General features: G+C 52.3%; 1 protein-coding gene across 1 annotated transcript in view; it reads right to left on the bottom strand.

Annotated features, from left to right (window-relative positions):
- The window catches only part of LOC122378725 (frizzled-4-like), a 39,814-nt gene extending 24,556 nt beyond the window's left edge, over nucleotides 1-15,258 (bottom strand). Inside the window, exon 1 of the mRNA XM_043360166.1 lies at nucleotides 14,004-15,258. Within this exon, the coding sequence (XP_043216101.1) occupies nucleotides 14,004-14,965 (962 nt within the window). The 5' untranslated portion in view covers nucleotides 14,966-15,258. The remainder of the gene's footprint in view (nucleotides 1-14,003) is intronic.
- Between the last annotated feature and the right edge of the window lie 282 nt (nucleotides 15,259-15,540).

Genomic DNA, 15,540 nt, shown 5'->3' with positions numbered 1-15,540 from the left:
AGCGTTTGGTTTGGCAAAGATCGGCAATGCTCGTACCGACTCATCTTGGTGGCCTTCGGGAACTGATAGAGATCAACAGTGGGAGCCGAGAAACGGCTTCACTACACGCCAAAATCCGAGAAGCTGCTCCGTTCAGCTCCCTTGAGGACCAAGCAGAGAGCCGAGAGACTATGGAAAAGCAGTCTCCAAGACCCAAGAGCCGGAAAGACGGGCTCTGCTCGGAGTGCCGGGCGGCTGCAGCCACCTCCGACCCGCTCCGGTAGCCTCCCGCAGCTGCTCCGCCCCGCCCTGCCCGTCGGACGAGCTGATCGGGCCGGCGATGGCCCGGCCGGAGCGCCATGCAGGCCGGTCGTTAGCGGTACGCCAATGACAGGGCAGGGCGGCAGGAGCGCGCCCGGTGGCGCTCCGCCACTAACCGGCCAGTCATTACCGACCCGTGATTACCGGCCCGGCGACCGACGGCAGTGGTCGCTGACGCGTCCCGCACGAGCCGTGAGCGATCACCCGCTAACTGAACCGACATGACACCCCGTATTTCATACCAGGCTAGCGTGATTCGTGAGAGATGTGAGGGGACTAACCGAGCGTTTTATTATGCTGGGATATGATCTGACGAAGCTCGGATACGTGTGCGAGTTCGGGGGCAACGCCACTGCTCATGAGCAGTGGCTATGTCGGCACCCCATCCCCACTCCACCCCATGCCGAGATTCAGTCACGCCGCTCCCCTCTCCCCTTCCCCGCCCCATGAGCAGAAGGCGGGCCGAGGCTGTAGCACACTCGCCACCAAAACAATGCCCCGCCGGGAGGGGAGGTATCCGGTGGCTGACGGGTCCGCCTCCTCGCGGCAGTAAACACTCCTTCAGAGCGCGGTCGGTGGTCACGGATCGTTCACGGGAAGGAGGGCGGTACACACGGCTAGTAAACGGGTGCCGATGCGGTCACGGTTCAATAACGTGCCGTGCTCCGAGTCTGCATGCATATTGCAAAAGCATCCAGGCAAGTAGACATGGACAGATGGATGTGGCAGGGAGAAATACATACTGGACAGCATAATCTATTGAAAACTAAACCAGAGGACAAGATGACATGCAAACGCGCCCCCTAACCACTAATCCAGCATAACGACGGCGTGCAGTACATGTAAACACATTGACATTTTCTGACGGGGCATGGCGTCAGTGTGCGGACACATGAAACTGGGCACCGGCAGATGTTGCAGCGTTCTGAATTCGGCCCCCGATGCCGCGGGTGTGGGCCGTGGGGTGCAGCGCGGTCGGCTGGCACCACGGGACGCCTCGGCTGCCAGCCCTGTCACGCCTGTGTTTGTTCACGTGAAGCTATGAAGCTCCGGAGAGCTGCCGTGGTTCAGACGGGTCACGGAGGGTGGGGATGGCCGCCGCCACCCAGGCGCCACTAGCATTCGCAGCTGACGCGATCGTCGAAGCTGTGGGTCGGTTCAGGGAACGATGCTCCGGTCCTGTACCGGGAATCTGATTTCCAGCTCCAAAAATACGCCCCGAGTTCCATGGAGCGCTGCGATCGTGATTCATATTGCTGTGAGAACGGATGTGATTATGGTCGATTGCGCCAACGCTTCGTGAAGACGAGCTCTGGCATGGTTTCTCATTTCGTGTCGGCTAAAATGGGCAGCCAGATATTCAGATAACCCAAGTATCGGATACCAGTAGAGCTTGCATCATATGTTATGTCAATTATGAGTTATGACTGCCAGTGTATTACATTGGACACAACTCCTGAGGAAAGTTCAAGATGATTCGAAGATTCGGCTCCTAAGAATCCGAATCTCTAGCGCTCGCACTCGCGCAGCGTTTTGTGTGTCTGGGCCGGCGCTGGTGGCGTTGGTGTCCGTCTGAAGAGGGGTGGGCGGGTGCTGCCAGCAGCGGGACGGGACAGCCGGTCGGCCGGCCGCGGCGCGCCAGTTTATGGGGTCGTTAGTCAGGCCGGCAGTGCAGTCGGCAGGAGTTGGCAGCCGCCCCAGCCGCGTGGTGACAAAGACTGCGGAATGTTGTCAGACGGACACCTCTGGCCGCGCCGCGTCACGGCGTCACGCTCCTGGCCGGCCGTAACGCCGCGCCATATTGACAACACGTGCCGGCCGTAACACGGCCCGTAACGAGTGCGTCTAACAAGCGCGCGCGCCCGGGCGGCAGCTGAGGTTCGTCAGAGGAAGGGGGCAACGGATATGCGAGCAGTTCGGCGACGGCCGACGGAAGCATTGGTGCAGCAATGCCAATTGACGATGAACAACAGGAGTTGAAAATGCTTCTGTATCATGGATGTTGAGGCAGATGACACATGCACACCGACTCAAATTTAGATTTCAGACACACGTGGTGGCAGGCTTTTGCCCAGATTAGATCGGCTTTCACCGTTTCAGTCAGTATAAGACGCTCAATTCTCGAAACAAATATGAGCGCCACATGCCTGGAAGCTCCTTAGCTCAGCCAGTCAGCCAATGCATGGAACTGACGGCCGCCGGAGCAATTGCAAACCAGTCCAGTCCTATGCGCTGAGCTCTCCACTTCTGTGTAAGTGGAGCTACAAGGATTGTGTTGCGCCCATCCACAAATAATGAGCGCAGCGAATCAATGCGCCGGCTGCGACGGCGTTAGCTCGTTACACGAGCTTCGCACCGCGTAAGCCTCCAAGCCGAGTTATAAGAGCTTGAGCAATGTGTAAATATCCCCGGAGGATCGCGTGCCGCTTACGCCTCGAAAGGTAAAAGATACGGCAATTAAAGATGGATTAGCATGAGGGATAGTCTAGCTTCAGCATTTTAAACAGCAATGCAATGAAATTGATAAGGACAGCGACATCAAGAAGGCGCGCCGCCAGCAAGCAAACATGCCACTGATGTGCCATGAAGAGAAAGTTACAAGAAACCATGACACAGACGAGACAAGGCGCAGAGATGGAAGAAGAAGAAAAGGGACCAGAGAAAGGATGGGGAGGGAGGGAGGAGAGATGGAGAGTGTCGTGAGAGAGGAGCAAAAAGCGCCGGCAGCCGGGGTCAGCAGTGGCAGTGACAGAAGGCCAGGGGCGGTATCAAAGCAGAGCTGCCCAGATCGGCACGAGATAGCGGCCAGGCAGGACGCGCGGTGACACCGACAGCGACTCAGACGGGATAACATGACACCCACGCTAGAGAAGTGCTATGCAACTCACAGAGCTGGGATGGGGCACCAGGACTGGAGTGACACCATGACACGCATGCGCTGCGGCCAAACATCCAGGCACCAATCGCAGCCATTCTGCCTCTGCGTTCTTTCCTTCGCAGCCTATATGTGTCCCATTCCCACCCCTGCTCTACACACGCACCTCTGCACGCATCCCCGGACTCTCCCCGTCCCGCACCCCGCCCCCCTGCTCGCCGCCGCCCCTGCTGGCTGGCAGTGCTGATGTGAACTTTGACTGGAGCCGGTGTAAGCAGGCCAACAGCTGGTGGCTAGCACACGCCCGGCCGGCCGACTGACGTCCTATCTTATCGGCGTGCGCCGCTGCCGCCACCGGGCGCCGCACGCGGCACGGCACGGGCCCGGGTACCGGGCACCACAGCGGCACCACACACGGACACACGGCACCACACATCACACCAGCACCATCCGTTGCACCACTACGGACACCAGAGACGGCCATACCGCCCCAAAATGGCTCCCAAATGGAGCAGGTCGCACCTGGCCGCCTGCGCTCATTTCACATCAATGCATGTGGGCCACATGCACGAATTCATCCCAGCTCTGTGTCCTGTGTTAGACTCTCGGGTTGAGTACTCTTTGACCTGACTCAACACACCCGAACAGAGGGCATTGTGACCTGGCAGCAGCACAAAGCGGAAAGCTAAACAAACAGAGAGCTGGTTATCGTGGTACACGGGAGCGTTTTATTGCCGCTTGGAATGTGGGTTATACTTCTCGATTGATCGATCGAGAAACGAAAATGCCGAGGCATGGAGACCAGCCAGTGGTAAAAAACTTAGCAAATAGCATTTCAATAGTTCCCAGACCAAAATAATTGTATTAGCAAAACTAAGCTGTATGAAACGTTCGCAAAACTAATCCATTCATTCATAAATTCATTCATTCGCCTTAGCTCCCGTACGGATAACAACCCCAAGGGGCATTATTCTAGGCGTGAGCCCATCTATATGGTTGCGGGCCGTGGGTGCCAGAACGGTAGCCGCGGCGGCCGGAGCGGGGGCGCAGAGAGCAGGGCAAACACACCTTATCAGGCGCGCTGTGTCAACCGCTCCTCCCACGGTCAACAATGGGCGGCCTGCGGCCAGAGGCGGCTCCAGCACCGGCACACGGTGGGGCAGACGGCAAAGGAGGTCCTTGGAGGCGGCAAAAGGTGGGGCGCACGGTTAGCGGTGCGTAAAATGACGACAAGACGGAGTCCAACGGAGCCTGATATGAGTGATACACACACAGCTATTGTTCAGAATGACACAACGATGGTGCAAGGAGAAAATGGTTTAGTCAAGTTTGATGATGGCGCGGTCTAATCTCACGAATACGCGCAAATGAGATCGATGATTTTCCTTTAATTAGTTTACTTGAGTTGCAGTTGAATAACTAATTGAATTGCAGGTGTAGAGAACAAATCCTTTCCTTTCATAGGACCTTGCCCACCAGTCGACCGAATTCAGTCTCCCTAAGCTTGGTCACAGCCCAGGCGCGCCTCAGTAACACCCTCCGAGCCTCTGCAAATGTCGGCTGTCCAGCTTATCCGCGTGTCACCTTCCACGGAGGTCGCTGCACCTGGACAAGGCGCTGCACACTGCACCGCGCATGCGCGCTGCATTTTTAGCGACACTCGTGAATAAGCCAGCGAGATATCCGATCTAGCAGCGGCTTAAAATTCCGGCGTGACAAGCGGAGGTGAAAAGATGCGCGCAGCGGATATGGCGAGGCGACCGCATCAGCCGGCTATCAGGCGGGGAATCGGCGTGCAGCCGCGACCGGTCGCCGGCTGAGGACACTTCGTGACGCCACGTGACACCTTGTAACGCCCGCCATCGCGCAAAAATGCACGCCGCCGAAAAATGCAGCCGGTTCAAGGGATTCAATTAACGTGTAGCTGAAGTAAAGAGCACAACATTTCCTTGTAGCACATCTTTGCTGGTCGGCCAACCGGAAAATCCAGTTTGGAGTTTTTCGTTTTGGGCAGCGCTGTCGCGCGGACGAGGTTGCGCGTACGGTGACGAGGTGAAAACAAGCGTGAAATTGCGCGCCACTGTCTTCAAAACTGACGTCAGCCCACCCACGATAGTCACACATCGGCCTACCTAGCAAAAACCGTTCATCAAAGGAGTTGAAAATAAGTTATTCTATCCACGGTAAATCATTGACATATTTAGACTCAGCTTACTCCCGTTACACATTGAAATTAATGGGAAAAAAACTGACAATAAAACAACACACTGATAGCAACGATGTAAAACCTACCAAAGTTAATGAGATTACAAACGTGTTGTGATTGCAAACAAATATTTCAGACAAATTTCCATCCCAAGAGAAATTAATGCCTACTTTTTCGTAGATTTCCTACAATAGGTATAGGCACATTCAATTAGAGCAGCTGTCCTCTCGGTGCATGTGCAAAACGTGAGAGCCAAGCCCGTGAACGGATTTGGGTCGGACAAGGCAAATGCTCACAAATGCCCGACACCAGCGATTTCCTTGAAAGTGCATGTCACCACCATTGTAGGGCCATGGTGTACAGTCTGTCTTGAAAGTACCGCAGCATGGCGGGGTGGCGCTGGTGATCCGGCGCGGCGGAGGGCGGTCAGGTTTGAGGGCCACTGAATCGCCTGACCCTTGGGGAAGGGAGGGGAGGGAGGGAGGAGAGGGGTGGGCGCGAGTAAGCGGGCTCTCGGTGCTACCAGTGCGGCAGACAAGGCGCTCTTTTATGAATACGTTATACAGAGACACCAGCTAAGCGTAGTAATTCTCTTCCTGACATGAAGTTTTGATAAGTGGGAAGTGAAGCTTCCCTTTCGAGCCTCACATGTGTTTCACATGTAATCCGGCCAGAGGGCAGCGTGTGCGGTCTCCGTCGTTTCGCTCAGATTAAGCAAGGGCTTCCAGAAAGTTGTGTGCGTGGTTACGAAACACATTGACTGGTAACTAATTTTAATATTGCCAGTATTGGCCGCTTTGTAGCGTCTACTGATGGAAATGGTCCGTACTCCGTAGGAACCCGCCTTACAGCCGTTCGGCTCCTGATCTGACATATGAAATGATCAGGTCGGCGGCTCCTGATCGGACATGTGAAATGATCAGGTCGGCCCTGATCATTTCGCCTGCAGGGACCTGATAGTGCCAATCACAAAATGCCTGGAAACGGATAATATGCGCTGACATGCATGGAATCGGCATATTGGCCTGACATGGTATCGAGAAGAGGTTACAGGTCAAAGGCTATTGGGTTCAGGGTCATTATATTTTTAGGAAAGATAAAGCATTGATCAATTCCGGGATATTGAAAGTTTTGCCGTGGTCGGTCGGTCGGTCGGTCGGTCGCTTTTTACGCGAGTTATTCGTGAAGAAGCTGTGAGGGACGCATCGGTTCGACCTCCTCCTGTAAGTGTGAAGGTTAAGAGCTCAGGTCAACCGGTGACCTCTCGAGCATTCTTCAGTGCCGGCGAGCATTATAACTTTTCCTGAGGCTAGGACACTATAACGTAACCTAAGTGACCCGACCTTGAAGATCTGGGTCTGATTCATTCCGCCATCACAAGTGTTTAAAAAAGATGCAATATCAGATATGGGTGGAGGGATGTTGCAGCCCCCCCCCCCCAATGCAGCAGTGTGCAGAGAGCCTGCTTTGTTAAGTGATAAATCTAGCCAGCTACTTTGAAGCTGAAAGTACCTATAAAGAAAAAGGGTTCTGAGTCGCCACGGCGCTGTTCCCACCGCAACTCCAAATCTGACTTCGGCCTGCTGATCGGCTCCGACTCCGACTCTGGCTCCGGACCAGTGCACTGCCATAAGCATAAACGTATCACTTGCAGGCACGGGGATTGACGCAACTCCTCCGGACTGCTTTGGTAGCTATTATAGTAGACTCTGCAACATTTGTTGGAGTCTGCTAACATTTTCAGCATCATGGAGGGGGAGGGAGAGAGAGAGAGAGAGAGAGAGAGAGAGAGAGAGAGAGAGAGAGAGAGAGAGAGAGAGAGAGAGAGAGAGAGAGAGAGAGAGAGAGAGAGAGAGGAGAGAGAGAGAGGAGTTTTGATAGATCGTTAAACGAATAAAATTCACACCAAACAGCCTCGTATGATCTCAACTATCATCTTGAACTGAACAATGAACAGTGAGCACTCAGGAACTGAAAGATTAATATGTCGCTACATTAATATGTCGCTATGTCGCTACCCATAATCTCAGTGACCTTCCGCATAAATCTGCATGCTTCGTGTTTGGTATACGATTATCAAAGTCATCGTATCCTCTACCTGGAAGTAGGCGCTACGAACATTTTCTTGGCCAGTCGATCGTAAAATGCAAATATTTGCCTATAACTTATATGGATAGGAAACAAAGGAGTATAATGTGTTAGTTATTTTATGATGTTTTTATGTAGCAGCCATTGACCTTCTATAGTATGAATGGTACGAAACGTTTTTTTTTTTTTCTTTTAGCATGATAATGATTATACTTGTAATAAGGTGGAATCTTTGGCACATAAATAAAGACAAAAAACACCCAAGTGTAGGGGAGAGCGGGGCCAGTTGAACCACTTTTTATATATTGACATGCACAGCGAGATCTAGTTGTCATATCGAAAAATGCACAATGCCATGAAAAAATATGCTCTTTTGGCTTTATTTAAAGATATGTAAAATTATGTTTCAAACATATTTTGCTGCCAAACGCATGCTTATAAAACAGCTCTACGCCCGTTTCAAATGACCCCGATGCGAGGGTCAATTGAACCAGCCCATGGGGTCAATTGCACCTATCCTTAACAATGGGATGTTTTCCTCTTTAAGGCCACTTTCTTAAGGAGATATTTTGTCCGGTTTACTTTTCCAAATGCTACATTCAATAGGTCGATGGAAAGTTAAAAGTGCAAAGTTCCTCATAATAGGTGACATAAAGTACATAGACTATGGTAAAATGGGCGGATGAGAAAAATGAGAAATATCTCAGGCTATAGTGTGCTTTCAAGCAAAAGGCTGGAGAAAAAGGGGTCAAAATTGAGCTCTATTAAACTACTATTTCAGTTTAAAAGCTCGTTTCAAAGGTGGACTATTTCCTTTAATGTTTACAGCCCCTGAACAATAACCATTGCAAAGGTCACCGCGGGGTCCATTGAAACGGCTTGTGGCCCTGTTTCAACTGACCCTCAGAGAAGCGTTTCAATTGACCCCATCCGCTCCCGCCATCTCGCACGCGCCGTAAAGCACATGTCAAACGAGCTGGAGGGACGGCATCATGCTGAATGAAGGGCCAAATAAGGTGTTATTCCGGAGCCAGGAGTTCTTTTTTTTTCAGCAAACAAAGGTATATGATATATCACAAAATATTCATAAAAACGATTTCTACCAAACGCCCCTCAAAAACACAAAAACAAGTGTCAAATCAAAATTACCGTCCGTTTGCCGCCCAAACGCCGTTGACAAAGGAAGTGGTCGAGCGCGGATGCGCAGTGGTGTCGGCAACGCCATATGTTGCATATTGTTGAAAATAAAGCCATGTTTCATCTGACCCCGTGTTTCAACTGGCCCCGCTCTCCCCTAGGATTTGCTTTGGCTTCCTTTAGTTTATCCCTCGCCGGCACAGGCCATTTTGAGTCCTTCGACGGCACAAGGGGGGGGGGGTTGGTACGACCCCCCCGCGTTTGGCCCCTGATCGAGCTAGAGCTTCGCGGAAAAAACGAGCGTGATGCCCGTCACGAGAGGAAGCCGATGATACCCAATTTTAAGGTCCTAGGTCATTGGGTGACCTTCCAGGTCAGGTCAATGACCCGAAAACCGGGAAAATCGGGACCTGTTAGAAAGTCGTAAAGTGTGGCTGCTATGTGGTTTTCCGGGGTGCTGATCACGAATATCGTGTTAGTTTTGATCATAGATGATGTCTTTAAGCATTTAGACCAGGTCGGGTCAGGTCAGGTCAGGTCAACCGGTAGGGGTTGTGACGGGTATTCGTAATACGTGTCAACCGCCTCTGACAGCTTCGTAACATGTTACGAAGGCACCAAAACTACTTCGTAAATGTTCAAATGGTTGCTAAATTCGAATTCAGCTCCAAAAACTAGCCTAGAAACATGTAAAACTCGAAAAAGTGAACCGAGGTCACCCGAGGTCACCAAAGGTCAATGACCTGACCTGACCTTCAGGTGACCTTGACACCCACCCTAATGCATGGGAGCAACATCAAATCACATGTTTGAACATTTGAAACTACGAAAAGCTTGCAAACGCGCGGCTAATGCGAGCCGACATGCGCCGAACCGCGATTTCGGCCAAACATGGTCACAGAAAAGAGGTCACAGGTCAAAGGTCATTGGGGTCAGGGTCATGAAATTTTCAGGGTAGGTGTAAAATTGATCAATGCGAGGGTACTGAAAGTTTCGTCGCGATCGGCCGCTTTTTACGCGAGTTATTCGCGAAAAACCTTAGGGGGGGTTGCATCAACCCCCCCCCCCCCTGTGCCGGCGAGGGTTATGAGCAAAAGGTTACCATTCCATCTTACTTCCATTAGCTTTCTCTTAAATACTATTGTGCTTCAATCTCAACAAGGGTGGTGAGAACGGGAGTTCTTTTTTATCTCGCATAAATAAATACGCAACAAATTACTTTATGCTAAGTTATGGATCAATCGATCAGATCTAAACTCCATCGAGATTTTCGACAAAACTACTGCGTTGACATTGTTCTATGTTGTTATTCATATTATTATTTAGTTTTTTTTTTTTAATTCTGTTCCGTTCCATGACCGTAAATTATTGTTCAATATGTGTCATGTTCTGATAACAATGCGAGCAGTCGCGCTCATCCTTTAGATTGGCTACGTCTGTCTTTTCGTGACTTCGTCTAGAATAAAACGGTTCCAAGGGTGATCCGGTCACCGAGAGATCGGCCGGGCCGGTCAAGTTCTCCACTCGTGCTCGCGGACGGCCCGTGCCCCCGGGCGACAGGCGCCGCAGCGGGGTGGAAAGAGTAAGGGAGAGCGGCACCCCACGCGACCTGCCCGGTCACTCTCTCCTGGCTCACTGCCGTCACGTGATCTGGGGCTCTCAAACCACCGAGCTCCCGACCTTTAGTTCGCCGGGCGGCCGCAGCCCATGCTGCGGTACTTTCAAGACAGACTGTACATGGGACAGGGACCGTTAGACACAGCCTGACACCATGCACACAGTGACCAAATCTTCGTGAGAATATTTAAAACTGTCCATGACAAGTTTTAAGCCTTTGTCACCACTAGCCTTGGGCCCAGGGACGTAGCCAAGGGGGGGCGGAGGGGGCGCCCGCCCCTCCCTTGGGGTTTTCAGGAGGCCCCCCGAAAGGATTCAGGCCAACGTGGGCCGAAGGCCCACGTTGGCCTGAATCCTTTCGGCCTGAATCCAACCACGTTGGCCAAAATCACGTCGGAGGCGAACGAAATTCATCCGGGAATCTAAAAAATGACGTCAGAACAATCAGGGCCCTCTGATCAGCCTGACAAGTGACAGCTAGGGCCCTTCTCATCTCCTGTGAATAGCCACTAGTGTCTGTGTCTGACCGCTAAGGCCCCTCTGACTCCTCAGTAGAGAGGAGGTAGGAGGCCCTGTGTAGAGAGGAGGCCCCGTTAGAGAGGGGGCCCTCTGCAAAAAGGAGGCCCTCTGTAAAAAAGAGGCCCTCTGTAAAAAAGAGGCCCTCTGTAAAAAAGAGACCCTCTGTAAAAAAGAGGCACTCTGTAAAAAGGAGGCCCTCTGTACAGAGGAGGCCCTCTGTAGAGAGGAGATCGTCTGAAGAGAGGAGGCCCTCTGTAGAAGAGGACTCCCTCAGTAGAAAGGAGGTCCTCTGTAGGTAGGAGGCCCTCAGTAGAGTGAAGGCCCTCTGAAGAGAGGAGGCCCTTTGCAGAGATGAGGTCCTCGGTATAGAGGAGGTCCTGTGTAGAGACGAGACTCTGAAGAGAGGAGGCCGTACATAGATAGGAAGCCCTCTGTAGAGAGGAGGTCCCTGTAGAGTGTAGAGACTAGAGAGGAGGCCCTCTGTAGAGAGGATGCTCTCTGTAGAGAGGATGCCCTCTGTAGAGAGGATGCCCTCTGTAAAGGAGGCCCTCTGGAGAGAAAGACACCCTCAGCAGAGAGGACGTCCTCTGTAGATAAGAGGCAATCTGTAGAGAGGAAACCCTCTGTGGCTGTGTTGGTATTTTTACGATGGATGCAATTACCCAAACCATTTATCAGACCGTGGTGATATTCCCATAGCCATGCTTCGCACAACTCATACTAATTTATTTGACCGGGAAATTAATATATACCTATCCATCGATTGTTTGTTTCATCTACGGCGTAAATGAAGCAAACCACCTGGACCTAGGAAAATTTACTAACGAAACCATGTTTTACTTACACCAAGTAAACGTGGACTCATTCACACATAAAAAATTGATAACCGTATAGTTTCAATCTTGCAGACGTCAGTCAGGTCAGAATCGTGACAAGTCTATTGGAAAATATAATGAACTGTGTCCTGCTTCGAGAAAACGAGTCAAAACCACCCAATTCTTTCTGAATTACGTCAGATTATCTTATCTGTAAGCACCCAGGTGGCATTTACTGACAGGGGCACCGGGAAGGATCATCTGAGGTGAGGTGAGGTCATCAACAGTTTGTAGCCAATAAATCACCACATGATGGATGGGGCTAAATAGTTGTTAGTGTACCAAACCGTTCGCCTGGTCATGACGCGCCGATTGGTACCCAGCGTGACCTTCCTAGGTCAGATTTTGAAGTTGACCTATCTATGTAGGTCGTTATAAACCATGTTATTTGTTATGACCTCTGGCGACCTCAATATTGACCTGACCCAAAAAAGTTGTTTACAAAAGTTGTAAGTCGTTCAACGAACTATCAAACGCCGTTGCCGTTTGTCGCTACGATTCGTGCTTTTCGAGTTCTGACGGGGGCCAAAAAGGCCCCCGCCCGATTCAGAGTCTTTCAGAGCCCGCCCGGAATACGGTTAAGCGCTTGAACGATATATGATAATACACCAAGTGTTTCTCTGACCGCCATCCAGTATCCACCCATTCCTCGCAGATCCTCCCCCTCCTGCTGCGGTCCGGCCGCCGGCGCCCGAGTTTTTTTTTTTTGCCAGTTGCCATGCCACTCGGAGACTTGTGATATGCGTATGTTTTTTACCGCGACAGCGGTAAGAATAAAGAAACATACCAGTGCGCTGGCCATATGAAAGCTGAACAAAAGTCTGCATTATGTTGTATATGCAATTATGTAGGCATGAGACCCTCTGTAGAAAGGAGGCCCCTTATAGGGAGGAGGCCCTCTGTAGAAAGGAGGCCCCCGGGATTCCTCCGCCCCTCCCTTGGCCAAATCCTAGCTACGTGCCTGCTTGGGCCCTTGGAACAAATATCAAAAATACATATCTATTTGTGTAAACTGCAGAGCCTCGAGGTCAATGAGAGGCCTGCAGTCGAAAGCAAGCAAAAAAAAAAAACAGTTAAACTATCAGTGATTCTGTAATAATTAAAAATGCAAACCCGAGTTAAAACATCGCAACTGTCCAGCGAAGTCAACGTGGATAACATATCGCACGATATACGTCGGTACCTATACGCTCATCGCTTGCGTACTTATATAAATACCGTGTATATCGAACAGAAAATGCAAGTTCCGTTTAATGACAAGTGTGAAAATACCTGCATAAACATCACCTGTCAATTGTCATCAATATGTGGAAGAAAGACAAATGACTTCGGTGCTCCGCTAAGGGATAGGCCCGCCCAAACGGTCAGTCGCTGACAGATCCAATTCGTCATTGGCAGCACACAGTTAATCCGCGGGAATGCTAACTGATAATGCAGCGATTTCTACCGTTTTTTTTAAAGAACAGCTTTAGCTGTATGTTGCTGCGTATAAACATCCGTTTCGGTTCTAATATTTACGAATAATTTTAGCTATAATTGCCAACAAATTTAAGGCAGAGAGATGAGGCGTAAAAGGGTCAATGTGCTCCCGGTTACAAGGGAATAGCAGTAATTATGCATGCAAAAACGCCTATTTTATTTCTCTATCGTTGTGATGACCACTGAACACAAGCCATTTTTGCGGTCTACGGCATCTGGATCGTGCTTTATCCCAAGAAAAAGTGAGATGTATGTTTACAATGAGCCTATAGAAACACACACATGGGTACAATAGCTAGTTTGACGATTACCTACCATTGACCAATCGTGAAACGCTCTTTTCTATCTTCCCTGCGAAGCGAAAAGCTTTAGAGACAGTGTATAGTGTAACGAGCATCAGTGCCAAGCTGCGGGTTCTCTGCAGTCCTGTTACCCACAGGAGGCGTATATCTCTCGGTCGTCGTGGTTAGGCCGCCCTAGAATGCCGTTAGATCCTGCAAATCCCTGCAATCCCGCCAGCACAAATCCTTTTGGGACAGCGCCGGCTCATAGGCCGCCAGACGACAAGCGTACCCAGGCGAAGCGGCGAGTACACGCGAGGTGAAGTGATAAACGGTAACACACGAGCCGAGATGGGAAGAGGGTCGCCAACAGGAAAAGGAGAAATGCCACGAACAAGTTGGGAAGATCTCGTGACGGGACGAGCACCTAGCCAGAATTGGCTCTTTATCGGTGATTTCTGTGAATGAATGAAATGAATGAAACGAATGCAATGAATGACATGAATCAAATGAATGCAATGAATGTAGCTGACTAGTTCCAGGAAAGTAGCGGGCGGAACCAGAGGCCATGGCAAACGGACAAACATTCGTCCTGACGGGCAGAAGATAACTCTAAGGACACTCACCAAAGGGAGGAGGCCGTGCCGAAGTAGTACAGCAGCACGAACATGATGACACAGTGCGCGTTGCCCAGGCCCTGCTGGATGAGCACGGGTACGTTGTACTGGGGCTCGATCTCGCAGCTGACGGCCTGCCGGCCGGCGGCCAGGCGCAGCACGTGGCCGGCGGAGGTGAGGCTGTAGCACAAGCTGAGGAATACGATGGCCCGCTCCGGGTAGCGGAAGTGCGCCGAGTCCAGCAGGAAGGTGACCACCGTGAACAGCGTGGAGGCCAGGCACGGGATGGCCAGGAAGGCCACCCACTTGTCGGCGAACTGTTTGTGCTCCTGCGAGAAGGCCACATCGGCGTTACAAGCGCGCGCGCACCGCCCCGTCCGGTTCACGTAGTAGTAGAAGTTGGGACGGACAAAGTGCTGGCAGGGCGAGGCGGGGAGGGCGCGCGGCGGCCCGTGGTAGCTGGGCCGCAGGCCGTGGTGCGGCACCGAGTAGCGCGGCACGGGCAGCTGGTGCGGCACCGGCAGACGGTGCGGCGCCGTCTCCGGCGGGCCCTCCATGCACATGTTGGAGCCCTTGTTCTCCACAGGAAACTGGGAGCAGTTGAGCGCCTCCGGCCAGTCGAAGCCCAGCTTGGACATGATGGGGTGGCAGCGGTCCTTGACGGACTCGCAGAGCGTCCGGCACGGCCCGATCAGCACGTTCACCTTCTCGGTACACATGGGCGCGTACACTGCGCACAGGAAGAAGTTGAGCCGGCTCGAGCACTTGTACTGGATTAGCGACGAGAAGGAGAGCGTCTGTCGCTCGGCGTCCTGGATGTCCGTGTTGGGCGGCAGTCGGGTCCGGTTGTAGCCCAGGTCCTTGCAGAGGGACAGCTGGATCGGCTCGCACGTGCCGCTGTCGTCGTAGCCCTGACAGGCTGCCGCCGCCAGCAGTAGCAGCAGCAGCGGGCCCAGCCGACCGGCCGCCATCTCACCCGTCAGCGCCTTTCCGCCACAGAGTCCGCGTCACGCAGCACGCCGGTCACCACCGCGGAGCGCTACACCCCACACCACACCGCGCCTCGGAACCATCTGAAATAATCCGCTTACCAGTCCACTCGGCGGGCGGCCGGGCGCCGCGCGCCGCCCGCAGATTGTGTTTCATGGCGGTACTCCAGCCAATCAGAGCGCGCCACACAACCGGCCGACCAATCAACGGCGGCGAGACAGCCGCGCACCAGCAGAAACAACAAAACGCTAGTAAAAACGTGAGTTTGTCCCTTGTAGAAGGGTGATGGATGTGATTCGGTGTCGGATGGGGGGGGGGGGTGCGAGGGTCGGGTCGCGCGGCGGGGTGCCGGCGGGGGCAGGTCGCTGTGACAGGCGGCGCGGTGGGGCGCTGGGACCGAGGGGAACGCAGGCACTCGAGTATGTAGGGAGCTGGCCCCACCCGAGCGCTGCCAAAACAACCCCGACAAGGATCCCGCGGTTTTGAAATTGGAACGTTAGGTAGTCAATTCGCAATGGAACTCATACTATTTTGAAATTATAGAATGAATCTATCT

Source organism: Amphibalanus amphitrite, unplaced genomic scaffold, assembly GCF_019059575.1.
Source record: "Amphibalanus amphitrite isolate SeventyFive unplaced genomic scaffold, NRLGWU_Aamphi_draft 000064F_arrow, whole genome shotgun sequence".
Lineage (NCBI taxonomy): Eukaryota > Metazoa > Arthropoda > Thecostraca > Balanomorpha > Balanidae > Amphibalanus > Amphibalanus amphitrite.
The sequence above is the reverse complement of the archived record's forward strand: the minus strand, read 5'-3'. Positions and strand labels throughout refer to the sequence as shown.